Consider the following 18,632-nt stretch of genomic DNA (forward strand, 5'->3'; position numbering starts at 1 on the left):
CAAGCAGAAATGAAGATCAAAATGCTTCTGCCTACTTACTGGCTTCTGCTGTGGAAAATCTCCTTCGTCCTGACCTTCTTTACACCACAATGCTCTACAGTGCCTGCCAGAAGCTCTTCCTTAGAAATGGCACTGTGAGAAGGGTCCTGCTGTTACCTACTTTGATGCCCAGCTCCTCTGTGTCTCCAAAGAAGGAAAACTTGAACGCGCTTGACTCCTGAGATGCGTTGTTCTCGGGCAAAGGTCCCAAATGGTCATCTGGGGGCAGGATCCTGCGCATCCTCTTTGTCCCGGGGTATTTCCACAATCTTTTCTGTTTTGTTCTTTGAAGCTCCAAACAAGTCTTTTAAATCAGCAGCAATACAGTAATGGATTTCTTCAGACACTTGAGGCAGTGTCTCACTCTCTTCTTTCTTCTTTCTTTTGGCTTTACTGAAATGAGATTGTTCAAGGATAGCAAAACAGCGCACGTCCTTTCCAAAGACAGCTTCCCTAGGAGCCACCTTGCTCTGAATGTGTCCCTAACCGTATGCAAGCCCATTAAGGAGAAGTTCGCTTTCAAGAGTGAGCAGTGGGGAAACATCTCAGCTTGGAGTCAAAAGGCCGGAACAAAAGTCCTTTTTCTTTAGCCGCATCATTTAAGTGACTTTTCACTTAATACACGGTAAGACAGAAATCAAGGGATTTAGCACAAGACTACTTTCCTGCCAGTAGAAATGTCAAGAGCTAATACAGTTTTCTCACAGACCTGCAAATCGTAAGGTCCCTGTACTGAATGTTCTCACCTTTACTTCCAGCAGCAAACAGGTACACTAGAAAGAAAAGATGAGGCTACGTGCTGCTGTTGGAGGTCCCAGTTGAGGCCCGACGCCTCTGCTGGGAGCGGTTGCTCCTGCGGGAACTCCCTAACGATGTCCTCATGCGCCTGGGCCTCTCAGCACTTGCTGCTCTCCTCCTGCTCCTGTCCTGGCGACTCCTGGACCAGAGAGGTTGATTTGAGGCCCGGCGCTGCAGGCGGGAGCGGCTGCGTCTGGGGGATGTCCCTGACAGAGTCTCCCTTTGCCTGGGCCTCTCAGTCCTTGGTCTTGCCCTGCTGCTTCTGTCCTGGAAACTCCTGGACCGGAGAGGTTGATTCGAGGCTCGGCGCTGCAGGCGGGAGCGGCTGCGTCTGCGGGATGTCCCTGACGGAGTATCCCTTTGCCTGGGCCTCTCAGTTCTTGGTCTTGTCCTGTGGCTGCTGTCACGGCGACTCCTGGACCGGACAGGTGGACTTAGGGCCCGACGTTGCTGGCGGGAGCGGTTGCGTCTGTGGGAAGCCTGTGAAGGTGTCTCCCTACGCCTGGGCCTCTCAGTCCTTGGTCTTGTCCTGCTGCACCTGTGACAGCGACTCCTTGATCGGACAGGTCCATCTGGGGCCCGACCTGGCTGGCGGGAGCGGGTGTGCCTGCGGCCGGGCCCAGCATGTCTGGAGTGGCCCCTGTCCTCAAGCTCAGGGGTGCTGCTGTACATTGACCTTGTTCTGCTGGGGCTGCTGGTGTCCAGCGAGGGAGATGGCAGAGACTGCTGCCGTGCTGTGCGTTGCTGGCTGCTGCGGCTGCTGGTTTCTGCGGATGAAGCCTGGGGATCCAGCCCCGATGGCACTGGGCCATGGGAGCTGGGGCTGATGGCCTCAGATTCTGTGGAGCCGTGAGCAGGCTCCAGTCCTGACTGACTGGTTGGGCTGGGGCCACTGAGCTCTGGCTCATCCCTGGGAGCTGTAAGGGCAAGCAGGAATGTCAAAGAGCACCCAGGCCCAAGGCAAGCCTGGCCAGAGCAGAACCCCAGCCCTTCAGGAGCAGACGGGCTCTGCCAGGCCCAGCCTGGGCACTGCCCCCAGCCCAGGGACACCGGGTGCTTTGCCTCATACCCGTTTCAAGACCAGCACAGCTGTCACACTCCCAGCTCTGTACGCTGTTTCTCAGGCCGGAGCAGCGCCTGTGGGTGCCCTCAGCAGCGCAGGAGGAGCACACGAGCAGTTCCCAGGGCCTGGGGAAGCAAATGGGTTTATGGCACTGAGGACAAATTGATTGTCCGGCCAAGCTCTTCTAGTTCTTTTCTCTTTGAGCCCTTGAAGTGACACGGCTACCCTGCAGAGCCTCAGGTGCCGCTCCCCAACTTACCCCTCTTCCTCTGCCTCCTCCCTGCCTCCCGGGTAAAGGCAATCCCTGGCATTGCACCTGCTGTGCCTCTCTGTTAGATCCGCATAGGCATCGTTGTCCTCCCATGTTGGCTGTCTGATGGAGAAAGGAAAAGCTGATGAGTTTCTGCTGCCGTCCCCTCACAGAGGTACAGGTTGTCCCTGCTCTTTGTCACGTACTTTTCCAAGGCGTGCGTGAACCTGAAGCCCAGACTGACGGGACAGGGCAGGGACAGGACTGGTGGGGCAGGGCCTGGCAGAGCACAGACCTTGCAGCTCCTGTCCTGTGAGGCAGGCAGAAGGACACCAACCTGAAGGGGATTCGGATCCCCAGGGTGAACATTTCAAGAGCAAACACTATCCGGTTTCTGCACAGGGGGCACCGGAAATATAAAAGACAAGCACGCATGGCCTGTCCCTGCAGGGCAAACAGAAGCAGGGTGAGCAAGGCCCTGGTGCTGCTGAGCACCTGCTGTGCCCTGGGGCTGAGGGGAGGGCTCCTACCTGGATGCAGTCCCTGTGGAACCAGGCCCTTTTGCACGCTGGGCACACCAGGGTTCTGAAAGTCTTTCTATCCTCCACTGGCTCCATGCAGATGAGACAATCGGTGCCCGGCTCCGGAGTCGCCTCCACGTTCTGCTTGGGACAGTGCTCAGGGCAGAAGGAGCTGGAGGAAAATGGATGGGCAAAGTGAGAAATGTTGGATCTTCTGCCAGGGGTGACCAGGAGTGGGGAGGAGGTACCTGAACTGTGGAATGTACTGTGTGACGCAGCCGCCCTCCTTGGCACAAGGCAGATGGAACCATCTGTCACAGTCCTCCATGCAGCACATGATGGTTGCCCCGCTCTGGCCACAGACGCAGCAGCGCTGGGAAGAGCCAAGCAGCCCCATCAGCAGCAGCTTCGGGGCCTCCCCAGGCAGCCCCAGCGCTCCGGGCAGGGTGCAGGATGTGGCCGCTGCTGGGTCTCAGCCCACAGAGCCGTCTGGTGGAGGAGGGGGGCTCCTGTGTGAGAGCCTCTGTGCAGCTGCTGGGAGCCAGACTTTGTCCCACATCCGGCCAGAAGGGCAGGCCTTTCCTTCCAAGTGTCTGGGCTAAGCTCTGGCAAACCTCACTTGGCATAAATCTCCCTGCTTGCGTGGGACTCTCACCTTTTGTGCTGCCCGCCGCACTGCAATTTGGATATCTCTAGGAAGAAATCCCATGAGTCCAACATGGTCGTTTTCTTGAGGAAAAAGTAGAGTGGCAAAGAACTGCAGCAGAGAGGAGGAGCAGATGAGGAGAGAGGGGCAGGAACTGCCCATTGCAATGGTGGAGGGAGCTTCCAGAGCCACTCACCAGGCAGAACACGTGGGCACAGAGTCCGCCCTTCTCCAGTTTGTCACCGCAGATGTCCGGATCAGCCTCTGCACGGCGACACAGCATGCACACTGCAGGGCACAGAGCCAATGGCAGCGGGCATGAGCACCTCTGCGGGGCTCTTTGGCTGCAGCAGCATCGGCCCCAAGGGCTGCTCTGTCCCTGCCTGCCTGCCTGGCTGATGGGCAGGGCTGGAGGCCTTGGAGAGCAGGGGCCATTGTGGGCACGGGTGTCCCAAGAGCTGCCCCCTGGCCCAGCTGGGCCCCACTTGGGGAGGAAGGAGGCTCCCAGCCGCGGCATGGCTGAGCAGCTCCTGCCTCCCCCTGCCTCTGCTCTGGGCCCCACACAACGCCTGCCACAGGAGCCCCTGGGCCCGGCTCTGGGAGGGCGGCTTTGCCCTCACCTGCCTCCCTGGCACCAGGGCCCTCCTGCTTGCTGTCGCACATGGCAGCCGTCAGCGGTGAGTCCCTGTCCAGAAATGCCAAAGTCTCCTCCAGGTGCTGGTTCTCTCTCTGTCTGGGAGACAGAAGAGTGTGGGGAGTTTGCAGAACAGGCCCAGAGCCACGAGGGCACTAGTCCCTGCTGAGCCCTGCGTGAGCCCTGCTCCTGTCCGCCTTCTCCTCCCGTCGTCGCCTCGAGGAACACCGCAGTCCGCTCTGGCTGTTCCTCCGCTGATTCTGGGCAGGGAGAGGCAGGGGAGCCTGCAGCACAGGCCCAGAGCCCCGAGCTGTGGGGCTCCTCTGGTCCCTGAGCAGCAGCGTCCCTGCCCTGCCTTCTCCTCCTGTTGTCAGGTCGCACTGACACGCGGCCTGAGCCCAGCCTTCCCTTTTCTGACCTTGCTTGCACGGGTCACAATGGCCACTCTGACATCAGCATCGTGCATCCACAATTGGGGCAGCCATGGCCTCAGGTCCCTGGCAACCACTTGAGGCGGCCCCCTTGGTAACTGCCCAGGTTCTGAGATGGGTGCGAAGGTTTGGCCAGGAGGGAACCCAGGCAGGGACTCCTGCAGCAAGTGCAGGGCCGAATGCCACGCCCTGGGGCAGCCATCGAGGCTGGTACTTTTGGCAGTAAGGTGCTGTTCAGGCACTGCCACTCCAGGGCTCCAGCCCCGGCCAAGGGAAATCTCTGCTCCTGCCCCTGGCAGGGGTCAGTCACACAGAGATTGTGCATTGAGTCAGGAGTGGAACTGAGGCCACACATGGACTCTAGGTCTCTTCAGAAGGTTAATCGGAGTTTATTAGAAACCCATTATTTTATACACCGTTCTATTACAGGTGGACCTGATTAGTCATTTAATCAGCAGCTCTTCGCACCATTGGCTAATTCACAAGACACTCTTTGCTAAACATCTGATGAGAAAACAGCCGTTCAAAACACCAGCTGCAAGGTTGTTTTTAGTCTTTCTCTCAGGCATCTCAAAACTCCCCACAGCAACACCTGGGAAAGTTTATCTGGCTTCTCTTTCTCTGACTAAAGTGTTGCATCCACATGGATTCTCTTGCACTGGAGAAATTCAAAACCTGCTTCAGGTGAACTGACATTTTCCTCAAGACCTCTCTGGGGAAAACCAGGATGAAAGTGAAGGCACTGCTTTGTTACAGGGGCATTGCCATGCCCGAATCCTCAGTGAAGGAAGAAAATTAGCAATGGTGACACTGCTGTATAAACACAAAGCACATTTCAATGGTCAGCTGAAGTGCCCGGAGGAGACAGACATTAACCACCCTCACACTCATCCTCAGGACAGTTTTGTCTCCACATTTGACAGTTCTTCCTTTGAATGTTGTTTGGTTTATTACAACTCAGAGGCTTAAAATAACAGTGCCCAGTGTAGTTATTAGACCCCAAAACATTCCTCTAACAATTGCCTTATGTATTTCTCACTGTCATGTCCCAAGACTTTTTATCTGAGGTCAGAACAAAAGAATTCCAGCCTCCTGCCCATGATAGAGATGGGGAGATTTTGAAAGGATATAAGGACAACCATTATCTGTTGGGAGGTTACTGTGTCTTGGTTTGACAAGACAGGAGTCTGTGAAGGAGGGCAAAAGCCTCCTGTGGAATGGAGAAGGTAAACCCCCTCCCTCTGAGTTACCAGGATTTTTAAATTAAAAAGCTCTCAGGCAAAGATATGGGAATGGGAATAACAATTCTTTACTAGGAGAAACTAAATAACAATTTAAAAAGGCAAATGCAATTGGTACAAATAAAACTAGTGATAAAGTCCACAATCTGACACCCTGAGGAGTCGGGTTGTTAGTAGTAGTCCGGTTGAAATGACAGCTGCTCCCCTTGCAGTGGCTGATGAATTGCAGCTGAAGCGGTGATCTTAAGAAAGGTATAGTTTTCTGTGAAGATCTGGTGGCAGTTGGGCTGGTCTTCCTCAGCGCCGGGGCTGCCTCCGAGCTCCACCGCCGCCGCCTCACCGCGCTCCGGCCGTTTCTCTGGGAATTCTGCCGAAGGAGCTGCTTCTCTGGGAATCCTGCAAAGAGAGAGAGAGCTGCTCTGTCTCCCAAAAGGTACCCCTTTATACAATAAAAGAGTGCTTGGCTTCCCCCTCTGGGTGGAGCATCTCACAATGGGATGGTGTTACGTTACCAGGCCTGCAGTGAGCCAGTCAATGGCCCGTTAACAAACGATTACCTCTTCGGAACCAACCATTGTTCTTGGAAGAGATAACAAACCTGCCCAACCTCCAACACATGGCAAATAGAATACAAGCTTATCTTACAAACCAGGACACTGATGAAGAACAGGAAGTTCAGGGGAGATGGAAAGAAGTCCAATTGCTTTCCAAGAATAGGAAGAAAAGCTTTTTAAAGCCAGTATACTTTGCCACTTTATATTTGCTTCTCTCCCAAGACAAAAGATTTTACAGTGTGACTTTATCACAATTGGTTTTGTATCTAGAAAATTAAATGTCATTGTTCTGTAAAATGATAAAGCTGCAAAATCTAAAATTAAAAAAATAAACAACCAAAACCAAACACCAAACCAAAGAAAACTGAAGTATTTGTCAATTCAAGTGCAAGGTAGATCAAGTGCTACCTGCCAGCATCAGTTGGCAGGTTCTGCCAAGGTGCAAAGGCTGCCACACCAGCATGGCAAGCTTGAAAGAGTCCTGTGTAGATTCATCACAGTGGAGAAGATCAGCAGGACCCGAGCAAATACAGAGACTTGTACAGTTTCAGAAATCAGATACAGGAAACAATTCCTTCAGAGCTCTCTGCTACAGTTTAAATTCATTATCTACCAGAAGGAAAAAAGTAAAACAGACCTTTAAAACAGACTATCAAAGCAATAGTGGAGTTTTCAAGAATGAATCATTTTCTCTACTCTATGGGACTGGACTTAAGCAGATCCCACCCTTGAAGGGAGCCTGGGAGTGCAAATACAGAAGGGGCAATCCCACCCTGAATTTGTCAGGAAGAGGAGCTGCTCTTTCCACTCTCTGTGGTCATACAGTTTGTCTTTTCCAGACTGGGAGGTAGGAAATTTATTGTTAAATTACATTTCTAACAAATTTAGGAGCTTTAGATATTGCTTCAATACATGCAGTAAAGCATCTCCTTTACTATATAAAAAGCATTGTTTTTAAAATTAAGTTTAAAGCACTACTGCGATATAAAAGAAATGTTTTGTAAAAAGTACTTTATCCCCCAGAACTCAAATAAGGTTTTATAAACAGACATGCACTTGTTACTATAGAGAATCCTAGAAGCCTTTTGTTTCAGTTATTGTCTATCTTTTTTCTTTGTGTAAAATGCTGACACCTTTGGTAGGTGCCAACAGATTGAGTAATCCAACAGGCAGTTCTTTTCACTACCCACCATTACCTTCACACCATGAAGACTGAAAGACTGTTTTTTGTCAAAATAAATGAAGCTATTCCATATGACAACACATTTCCCCCCACTAACTCCAACAGCTGTAGCCTGAAATCAGGAAAAAAAAAGTTAACTGCCAAGTTAACCCCAAGACTTATTATTCTTTTAGAATTTAAAACAGTGACCGCACCACTTGTTTTTATGCTTTTCTCTCCCTCATCTTCTTGTTAGTACAAAACACATACCATGCATACTCAGAACCTGGTATGTTCCCAGTTAAATCAAAGAACATGGCAGCATCCAAGCATCCACAATAACCTCCACTGAGACATAAATGGATCATCATTTATCAGTCACTCTGCCTATGCAAAGTAAGTATTGCAAATCACATGGATGATAAGAGGAGTGTAAGCAGAAGGAGATAAAATAAAAATCTATGTGGCTCTAAGGCAGAAAACATGCTTTTAAGTGAAAAAAAAAAAAATCAAACCTTACAGCTGCCTCTGAGAAACTACAGCACGTCAAATTCAGCTTTGTTTTCGCTTAGATCATCTCTCTTGGAAAGGCTGTAGATGTTGGGGTTTTTTTCCTTCCAATTGAAGCTTTTTCTAGGAAAAACATGAGACTGCACATGTACATCTTTGACTAGAATTTCCTAGAGGAAACAACTTCATGTGAGAAGCTTGTGAAGAAGATGTTGAAATCAATGGCTTCCCTGCTTCCTATGCCCTTTCCCCCCACCGTGACTGCACTTCATTTACCTGCATTAACAGCACGGATGAGAGCCAAGCTAAGAGAAGGAATTTAAAAAGCTGTGATGTTTTCTCTGCCATTACTTAAAGTGCCACATGCAAACCCAAGCGAACAGTCTCTACTAGACACAGAGGAACTAAAAGAGGATCTTGCAGCCTGGATGTCAGGTAGAAGTGAACATATTTGTCAAAATTACTGTAGAACAGGTACTGCATCAGGAGTGGCAAAAATTAAAAATGCCTTCCTGGGGAGATTCCAGCAGGGAGAAGGTTGCAGACACTTGAATTAGGTTTTCAGGTACTGTGCAGTTTGTTGGCAGCTGACCCAAGGGCACAGCTCCCACACACATAAACTTTGGAACATCTAAGCATGGGTATAAGTGCTCTGGCTTGCAAAAGAACTCCGTGTTCAGCAGCTTGCAGTGGGGAGTGTCCTTAGGGTGCACTCAGAAATAAACCAAAATTAGGCCCCTTATGGCTTTGGGGGTTAGAGTTTCTTGGGGTTTGTTTTGTTCTTTTGGGGGTGGATTTTTAAAGATGTGTAGAGAACTTCTAGTTGCGAGCACTTTACATTATTAGACCACGCTAGTTGTCTTACCACTGAGCACAATGAAATATGAATTATTTTTATCTAGAATCATTGGTGATTCAAGACATGACAACACAAGTATTGTAGCCTTCCAAAAATGATGTGTGTTTTATTCTCTTGATACAAATATTCTATTCCTAGGAATGAATGGTAAATACAACATTTGCACACCCATTTTTACAGAAATACAGACACAAAGAAGACTGTAGGGTATGAAATACCATGAAGCTAAATTCAGGCATTTGTCAGACACAGCAGCTCAAGGTACTGAGCAGCACAAAGGGTTGTGAATTTAAGAACCTCTCTTGAAAGAGACACTACGTGTGTCTTACCTGGAACTCAGCTGCTGGTACTGGTTATTGGGTTCTGTCATCACAGCAGACACTGCCTGCACACTGTCAAATGAACTTGAGAGTTAGGCCGGAGATGGAAGGAGGGGTGAACAATTAACAGTTTCCTTAGAAAATGAGAATTGAATTTAAACAATTTTTTTTCTGCCTTTTTGTCTGTTCCAAAACATACAGTAATAGAGAGGAAATTTAGAGATCCCTTTGTTCCATCATAGCATTATCCAGTGCCTCCAGCTGTTTTAGATACCCGGAATGTGGGACCAGAGTTCTGGTCCTCAGTTTTTGTGATTTGCATTCACTCCTCAACCTCTTCCCAATTCTTTAGGGTGCCAGGCTGCCTTGCAGGATCCTCACTCCAAGCCCAGCATCCTCACTGACACCAGCATTAGCCGCTTCTGATTGTGCAGCCGCAGCTCAGTACCATTTGATGCAGCTCTCCAGCTCTCCGCTCCCCCTCTACTCCAGCCTCATTAATCAAAATGGATGTTGGCAAACTGCAGTAAATGCCAATGAGATTTCTTCAGTGTCTCCTAAGTCCTCTTGAAAATAGTGTGCATGGAAATTCAGACGTTTAGCTCAGCTGCACTGCAGAGCTGACACTGCGGCACGGTATTTCAGAAAGGCAAAGGAAACAAAATACAGAACCTTCTCCTGGCACATACAGGTCACAACTAAATGACTGAACAGCACATGTTTGGTTTAACCAAGTTCTACTGCACAAACCAGAGCGAAAGCTTCAGGACATCACCTGATGCAGGACGGAGGGAAGAGCATATTAAAAATAAAAGCAGGGGAAGCGCCACAAATGCTTCCACTGCACCGAGCATCTCTGCAATTGGCTGGGAGAGCTGTTGCTGCACAAACTCTGCCTGCTCCCGCCCCACGGAGTAAGCCCTGCTCCCTCTTACAACAGGCTGAAGCACAGCATGGCAAGCTGTCCCCAGTTACTATCCCTGATGGCCATCCCCCCTCAAGCTCACAACAGCAACAAGTTTGCCTGAGATCCTAAAAATCTCTCAAATTGAGCTGTGTGCGGGAGGAAAATTGTAGTCCACAAATGTTTCATGCTAAGCCTAGCAAACTTGGCCTCTATAACTTCTGGCTTCCAAAGCAACAGATCATGGTTCAAACCCTGCTGGGGTATTGTCCAATAAAAATCCCTTTCAGGTGCGTCATCACTGTAAGAAGGAAAGCAGGGAAACAAAGGTGAGGCAATTTCAAAAGGTACTAAACTGAAGGCAGAAAGGAAATTAAAGTCCCTCCTCAAAGAAAACAAGCCTTGGGTTTACGACTAAAATATCTTTACAGGGGATTAGTCTTGATTTTTAAATAAGAAAAAGGAAAATTTTCCCTTTGTGTGGCAACCATGTATTAAAATCAACACAGACAAAAGTGTACCTGAGTGTCTAAAAGTCTCACCTGTCCCAGGGGTAACTCTTTGTATTGGAAAGGTGCGCCCTAGCCTAGGGGAAAAGTGCTGCAAAAATACCTGCTGCTTTAAGTTATGAAATGGAAAAGCTAACATCCTACCTCTTCAGCTCCTACTCTAATGCAAAGCAGTGATGAATTTGGAACAAACCCCAGACACTTAATAAAATTATCAACTTTAATGTCCTGACAACTGATATGCTGGAGCAAATCCTGAAGGAGCCATGGGATTCATTAATACACTTTCATCATAAAAAGGGGAAGTAAAGTGAATGATCCCAAATAGCAGGCCAAGCTACGGAGAAAATTCCCAAATGTATAATTAAAAAGACTGAGTTAATAAGGATGTTGCATTAATTCAGGTCCATCAATAAAACAACCCTAGCAGCTTTAGGTATCATCTTCAAAACCAGCATTAATGTGGAATGTTCAGCAGAAAGTTGGGCTTAAATAGCAGTAAAACTCTATTTATTTGGGGTGAATAGGAGATTTCTTCTGCAATTACAAACAGTAATTGTCCAAGAAGTCACAAGTCCTTCATCACAGGAGTCACTTACACATGGAAATTACAGGATGTGCTTTTTTGGAGAATTGCAACAATACTTGAGAAGTATATAATAAATAAGAGCATGTACAAACAGGTTACCAATAGAACGGAATTCTGTAGCTCTGGTTTGAAGAGTATTCTCACTCCTCAGTCACATCACAAAGGCAAAGGCAAAGTGAACTGAATATAGCATCCAGGCTAGGGCCAGATTTGACTGCTTCATGATTTAGAAACCTCTTGGGAAGCTGGGACACTTGCTCAGTTTGTGAACCCAATCTAAACTCTGTTTCTACTGGGGTATAGTTGTACTCAGTCCAGCTGGATTAAAACTAAGCAGAGAGATGCTTTCTGAACATAGCAAAGCCATAGCCTGTGGCTCCCTGGACCTGTAGGGAGCATGTCCTCACTCCCTAGCTGAACAAGCTATTTTTAGATTACACAAAATGGATGTCAACAGACCTGCTGTAATCAAATGCTGGTTAAAAACAGCACCTATCTTCAGCAAGGAGATGGCTCATGATGGCTCCCAAGGATGTTCCTAAAATGCTGTGATGCCCTAGCCAGTTTTTCAAAGGTTCTTTATCGCTGGCTGGGGGCTACATCCAAGTCACTAACTGGATTGGACTGCTGTGGTATGCGTCTCGAGCTGTTTATTTTTTAGCATCAGTCTCATTACAGGGTTATGACAATGGGAAGATGCCAGCAGCTCACATCCAGGCAACAGACCAAGAACTTAATGTTACAATTTACTTTATAAACATTTTGACTAGTCACACAAAGCAAAAGCATATTGACAATAGTTCTATCCAATCACTACAAGCACACGTACCTTTAGTTAAAACAATGCTTGCTTATATTGAATACAATACTTGCTTGTAAGCCTCAAGATACAATGCACAGAGCTCCATTATTAAGCTTAGACCTTCCTAATATCTCATCAGATATACTTTTCTGCAACTTAGGAAGTTATTCTACCCAAGCGTTAATACACAGACTATTATTCTCTTTGTCCTTTCTTTCTACTTCTTGTATAATTTTTCTGCTGACAAATCTTATAGCTACTGCGTAGCTCTAATCACCATCCTGGTGTCTCTGAGGCCTGCCTTTTGCAATGTGCCCAAAACGCTCTGATTTTACGGAATCCCACAATTCCCCCTCTTCTTTCAACTGAAAGAAACTGTCATAATCTTGTCGTTTATTAACTACCTTGCATTCATAGCTTTCCTATAATATCTCTGCTTATTACTTGCTTAAAGCACCATTTTTGTTTGCATTAAGCATAGCTATATTACAACACAACAAATTTATTGCTGTGAAGGTCCAATCAGTTCAAAGCACATAAGTCATATTTGATAGCAATTACAAGTCATTGTTCAAAATTGTCTTGCCGATTCCAAGGTCTTAGTTCTAAATCTTTGTCCATCTCTATACCTTCATCCACTAACTCTGTAAGAGTTTGAGAACTCTCTGTGAATGCATTTCCTACCTCTCTTTCCTGAATGATAAAAACTTGTTTGATAGCTTTGCCCATCATGTGTTGTACACACCGAAGTATGCAAGGTATTACTACTAGTATCGTAACTAAAATGCCTAACACACATAAACGTATTTTACAAAGATTCTTTAGCCAAGGTGCAAAACTCCATTCTTGGAACAAGTTATCTAACCATGATCCACCATCTTCTTTAATTTGAGCTGTCATATCCTTCAGCTTTTGTATGCTTTTGTGTATGGATTGAGAATAATCTGACAGATTCATACAACACAATCCTTCAAATTCCTCACAACCATGTCCATGTGCCGGTAAAAGAAAATCAATTGCTGCTCTATTTTGAAGAGTGGCATGTCTAACGCTGTTAACATCCGTCAGCATATCACTGATGGCAGTGGATGTGGCATTAGTTTGTTTACTCAGCCAACATCCAACCTGACCTAGTTGTTTCAATGCCACTGCTGAAGCCAGTTGGGGTAAAAACAAGCCTGCTGAAACCCTTTTCCCAGCATTTCAAGGCGTGAAATCACTCTTACACTCCTCATCATAGTAACTAGCAGATCTTGTCCCCCTATTCTTCTTCTTAATGACTGCTTTAGCTGTAGGTGCTATGACAGTGAGCATTCCAATGCTACAAGGGCCACTTTCAAGGCGTGATGGAATGCCCTGCCAAGCCCTATCTCCACAAATGAACCAATATCCTTTTGGCAATTGTCGTGGATATTGGTCCTCTTTGGAAAACACATCCCAGTTGTCTGAATAATTGCACCAAAAACTCAAATTCCCGTATGCAGAATAATGGGGAGTAACATTGTACTTTGGAGGATCACCTTCTCGCCAATCATTAGCTGTAAACATAATGCAAAAATCCATTGTTAAAGAACCAAGGATTACTAATTCTTGGGGTACAGATACTGCCTTGGGAAGTTCTTTGGCCCAAATACTCAAATTTAATACAGGATCGCCCGCACTGTCAATTTCACCTCTATTGAATTGTTTTTTGACCAAGGGCAAATTGTTTACTGGCACACCGACTAGGCAGGTTGAGAAAGGCTTTTCTGGTTCTGAATTAGACAAGCATATGGTATCTGAGCCTGCTGCCTTGGCTAAGGTCACCCAACATTAGGTTTTGGTTGTTCCACAGGCAAATCTGCACAGCAAAAAGCAATTAAACCCAACCAATACCAGCATATCATTTGATTTTGCTCCATCCTTTTTCATGAGCTAATTATTGGCAAAAATTCCACCCATATATACCAATTCAGAAATGTTGCTTTTGACCTTAAAATAAAATTTCACCTTTGAAAATCCCATAGAGAGGATCTATAACATAAGAAACAAAAATCCCTGTTTTTGCCAAAAAGAACTCTACGAAACCAACAATTAACACATCTATAAAGAGCATAAAAATCAGAAGATTGTAGGTTCCACCGATGAACAAGGAATGCCAGACATGACCCACGATCTCTCTGTTCGGCTCACGTCTGCGTACTTGCTTCTACGGTCTTGGACTCGTCAACACGTTCTTGGGAGTGATATGGTTTGACGTTTTTCACAGGGACCCACTTAATTCCTGCACCTGTAGAGACAGAAGCATACCCTTTGCCCCAAGTGATTAATCAGAAAGGACCTTCAATTTGTCCTGTTTCAGGGCTTCTAATCAAAACAAGGGGATTTTCTTTCAATTTTGCATGTGTGTTATTTGAAAAATGCCTAAAAATTGGTGGATCGGGTTCTGCTACAGAGATGTTTAAGAAATTAAAAACATATAAAGCTTTGTTCAACCTCATCTGTGGTGTAGCCTCCATTTCCCCCCTCTGTTGATCAAGTATGCATTTTAATGTCTGATGTGCTCTCTCAACAATCGCTTGACCTGTGGGAGAATGAGGAATAGCAAAGATGTAGCAACACCCCAATCTTTTAAAAACGTGGCAAGTTTTTGAGATATATATGAGGGACCATTGTCGGTTTTTACTTCTTGGGGCACACCCAACAAAGCAAAAGCTTGCAAAAAATGGTGACAGGCATGATTACCTGTTTCACCTGTGTGAAGAGAAGCAAAAACTGCACCAGAGAAAGTGTCCATTGAAACACAAATATTTTTAAATTTAGCAAAAGAAGGACATTTAGTGATATCTGTTTGCCATAACTGCAGGCTTTGCAAGCCTCGCGGGCTGACCGCTCCTGTTGAAACAGGAGGCTGCACAAGCTGACAGTCAGGACAAGCACTAATGATAGCCTTAGCCTGACTCTTGGAAATTTGAAACATCGGCACAAGTGCTTGAGCGTTTTGGTGATAAAAGGCATGACTCAATTTCGCTTGCTGAAAAATGTTTGGTAGAGAGTTTGAAATAACCATTGTCAATTTGTCAGCTCTCGCGTCTCCTTCCACTAGAAATCCAGGAAGTGAAGAATGAGCCCTAATATGAGAAACAAAATATGGATTAGTTCTATATTGCAAAGTTGTGTAAAGACATGAAAGCCAATGATATATCATTACAAACATCCTTTAAAACTGATCCTTCTATTCTTTTAACCACATTAGCAGCATAAGCAGAATCTGTAATTAAATTAAAAGGTTGTGGAAAGAGCTGAAAAGCCCAAACCACAGCAGCAAGATCAACAACCTGAGCAGATAATTCTATTTGGACATCTGATTCCCAAGCTTTAGTTGTTTGGTTCAACCAAGTTATTACCGATTTGTGACATTTGCCTGATCCATCAGTGAAGAGAGTTATTGCATCTAATGATTCTTCACTTAATATAGGTTTTTCTCTAAAACTCAATTTTGGTTGTAATAATTTGTGAGCTGGGTAATGAACAGAACATATACCTGGGAAATGTAATAATGCATATTGTAAATCATCAGAATTTTGCATTGCCCAATCAAGATAATCTCTTTTCAGTAGTAAATAGATAACTGCAAATTCTTGACCTGCTAAAGTTAACAATCTTGTTCTGGCCTTAATTACAATTTGTGCTATCATCTCCAAAACTGTAAAAATAGTCTTAGGACACCTGTAGGGCAGAAAAAAATCCATTCTATTATCAACAAAGGATCTCTCTAAGAAGGATCCCATTGGAAAATGAGACGACAAAGTTGCATTTTTTCTCCCAAAATGGCAAAAAGGAAAGGCTTTTCTGGAACACAGCGATGAGCTTGTCATCTTTGGAGAGCTTCCATGACCTTGTCAAGAGCTACATGAGCTTCTGCACGAGTTAAGAGTTCAAGGAGAGTTGATGTCACAACTTCCTCTCAGCAAATCAAAAAGCGGACCCAGTTCATCATTGGTAATTCCCAAAACAGGTTTAACCCAATTGATTTCTCCTCGAAGTTGTTGTAAATCTTGTAGATTGTTGACACTGATCTGGAGCGGTATCCTTTGAGGTGTAATTGTTTTTTCAGTCATCTTCCATCCCAGATACTTCCAGGGTGAAATTTCTTGAATTTTGGTTATAGAAATTTCAAGTCCAGCATTTTAGATTTCAGTAACAACACTAGCAAGTCCCACAAGCAAAACAACAAGTCTTTTTATCAGAGTCCAACTGTACAGTACCAACAGATTTTTCAAAAATTTTTTTGTTTGCTTTTCCAGGACCTTTTCGAGCTTTTCCATTTGTTGTCGCAAATTTTCTCCAAAAGCTTTAGCCAAATTATCTCCCAATGTTTTTCCTAACTTTTCTTGAGATTCTGTAATTTGCTTTCCAAAAGCATTAACTTTCACATTAGCAAGATGTTGTGGAGAAGTGAGTTTACTGCAAGCTGTTAGCATCTGTATTACAGTTGGAGGCTGATCAGGTAAAGTTAAAATAATTTTTCTACATTCTTCTTAGAATGAGACAAAAGCAAGGTTTTGGATAAAACAGGAATGAGCTTGTTCATCTGGACATTGTTCTTCAACAGCTTGGGTTAATCTATCTAAGGAAGAGCCAAAAGGTTCCAATTGACCTTGTCTGATAGTAGTATAAGCATTTACATGGGTACCAGCTGGCTCAACTGAAAACAAAGCTTTTCTAGCAGCATCTTTAATATCGGTGAGCACAGGCTGAGGCAATTCCGCTGCCTGATTTTCTGGTCTATGGAAAGGTGGATCACCTGCTAGTTGGGCAATATCTATGTTCCCATAATGTCTTGGGGTGACGTTATGGTGTTTGTATCTCCAATCGTGTGTTCTGTTTATGATTTGATATTATGTTCTGTGCTTTCAGAACTGACTCTGAAAGTGAAGTTTTGTTTTGCCTTGTTATCAGCCGTGGGTTCACCTCCCCCCATGGTCTTCTGTCTAGAAAAGGCTAGTGCTGGCTGGCTTGCTTTTGCTTGCTTGCTTGCTTGCTTGGCTTGCTTGCTTTGCTTGCTTCTGCTTTTGCCTTTGCTTCCTAGTCAGTTTAGCTAAGCAGTCCAATTCTTTCCCTAGACTGTTTCTTTTCCTTTCCTCTTCCTGAATACCATCTAGCCTGCTCCAGACTGGGATCTGGGAAACACCAAGAAACACCGGAAGCCTGCATTTTGTGATCTGCAGCAGCCATCCCCAGTGCTGGAGGGCAATCCCCAGCGTCCAGACCTGGGCAACCACTGTCAGGAAAGACTTTCTGGATTTGTTCATCTCTTCAGAGTGGTGAAAGAGTTTTGTTGTCATCTGGAGTTGTTATTTTTTTTTTGTGCTGGGGAGTACTTTGTTTGTTGAATAAACAGCTTCTTTTCCACTTCTCTCAGAGAAAATTTTTTCCCTGAACCAAGTGGGTGGGGAGGGGCCGTGTGGGTTTGTTTTCTGGGGGCTCCTCCCAGAGGGTTTTCCCCAAATTTGCCTAAACTAGGACAAATATTTTGGCGCCCAAATTGTGGCTCGAGAGAGTGGGAAAAACCCTGTATTAATCATATTTTTGTTCCAATTACTTTGTGTTGGTATGGAGCAGTTACTGGTTATGTTGTTTGAATTCATAGTGTCTCTTGGGGTGAAGGCCTGCATGTGTCTCTGGACCCTAGGGTTTTTTGAGATCTTAATTCCTCTATGGTCCCTAGGTTTATTTTTTTTATCCAGGAATAGCTCTTATATTGTCCCTAATACGTAGGTTTTGCAGTAGCAGGGCACTGATCAGAATATCCATCGGGCTGGGCTTGGGTGTAATGGCTTCCAGGGGGTTTATAAAGGTGCTGAAGTCTGTTTCTGGAATGTATGGTTCATGGTTATGGTTGTGCAGCCAGTTTGTTAGAGGGGAAGTAGGGGATGAGGCTTTTCAGCCTTTGCTTTCCTTCTTCTACTCTGAATTTGTTACCTTCCTATTAGAGAATGCTCCGTTTCCCCTGACTGTTAAAGAGACCATCTTCCTGGTGTTTAATCTGGTAAGCTTTCTCTATACAGTCTGCAGTCTCTCTAGAATGAGGGCTGAGGTTTCTAGAGGGGCCGATGAGACCTCTGACCCAGGAGTAGACGCAGGTGTGAGAAATCCTGAGTGGCCAAGGGAGTCCAGGCCGCCTCAGAGGTGATTGGCACAGAAGCACAAATCCTCCTGGCACCCCGACTACTGGTGCTGGGGTGGATGTTCAGAGGAAAGGTTCCCTCCACCCACCATGCCACCAGTGCTACATGGAGCAAGTGGATTGCTCTCATCACGCAGCGCGCCCATATTGGTAAACTGAATCGCCCTGGGATTTTGGAAGTAATTACAAATTGTCCCGAAGGTGAAAGTTTTGGTGTCACAGATGAAGAAGAAGAACCAGTGACATGGGCTGAAGAAGCTCCACCATACAACCAACTGCCAGCAGAGGAAACACGCTACGCTCTCTTCACCGACGGTTCCTGTTGCATTGTAGGGATGAATCAGAAGTGGAAAGCAACTGTATGGAGTCTGACACGATGGGTTGCAGAGGCCACTGAAGGAGAAGGTGGATCAAGCCAGTTTGCTGAACTCAAAGCCGTTCAACTGGCCCTAGACATTGCAGAAAGGGAGAAGTGGCCAAAGCTCTACCTCTACACTGATTCATGGATGGTAGCCAATGCTCTATGGGGGTGGCTAGAGAGGTGGAAAGAGGTTAACTTGCAGCATAGAGGAAAACCAATTTGGGCTGCTGAAGAGTGGAAAGATACCACTACCCGGGTAGAGAAGCTACC

General features: G+C 45.9%; 1 protein-coding gene across 1 annotated transcript; it reads right to left on the reverse strand.

The window, feature by feature from the left end:
• Window positions 1–280: 280 nt before the first annotated feature.
• LOC146766279 (G2/M phase-specific E3 ubiquitin-protein ligase-like) lies at window positions 281–3,980 on the reverse strand. The gene is made up of 10 exons (XM_085590174.1): window positions 3,938–3,980; window positions 3,514–3,605; window positions 3,327–3,428; window positions 2,920–3,044; window positions 2,681–2,843; window positions 2,484–2,594; window positions 2,160–2,269; window positions 1,907–2,025; window positions 1,178–1,754; window positions 281–1,039 (listed from the first exon to the last, which is right to left on the reverse strand). The coding sequence occupies exons 1-10, from the start codon at window positions 3,978–3,980 to the stop codon at window positions 832–834; spliced, it is 1,650 nt and encodes a 549-aa protein (XP_085446300.1). The 3' UTR covers window positions 281–831.
• Window positions 3,981–18,632: the final 14,652 nt, after the last annotated feature.

Source organism: Lonchura striata, chromosome 12, assembly GCF_050655825.1.
Source record: "Lonchura striata isolate lonStrDom1 chromosome 12, ASM5065582v1, whole genome shotgun sequence".
In the NCBI taxonomy this organism is placed as follows: Eukaryota; Metazoa; Chordata; class Aves; order Passeriformes; family Estrildidae; genus Lonchura; species Lonchura striata.

What these genes read in the sequence shown, in the direction of transcription:
- LOC146766279 (XM_085590174.1), bottom strand. Translation starts at nt 3,980, where the DNA reads ATGTGCGACAGCAAGCAGGAGGGCCCTGGTGCCAGGGAGGCAG. An exon ending in TGCGGCGGGCAGCACAAAAG is followed by an intron (nt 3,045 to 3,326) that starts GTGAGAGTCCCA and finishes GGCTCTTCCCAG; the next exon opens with CGCTGCTGCGTCTGTGGCCA. An exon ending in CTGTGCTGGTCTTGAAACGG is followed by an intron (nt 1,755 to 1,906) that starts GTATGAGGCAAA and finishes TTGCCCTTACAG; the next exon opens with CTCCCAGGGATGAGCCAGAG.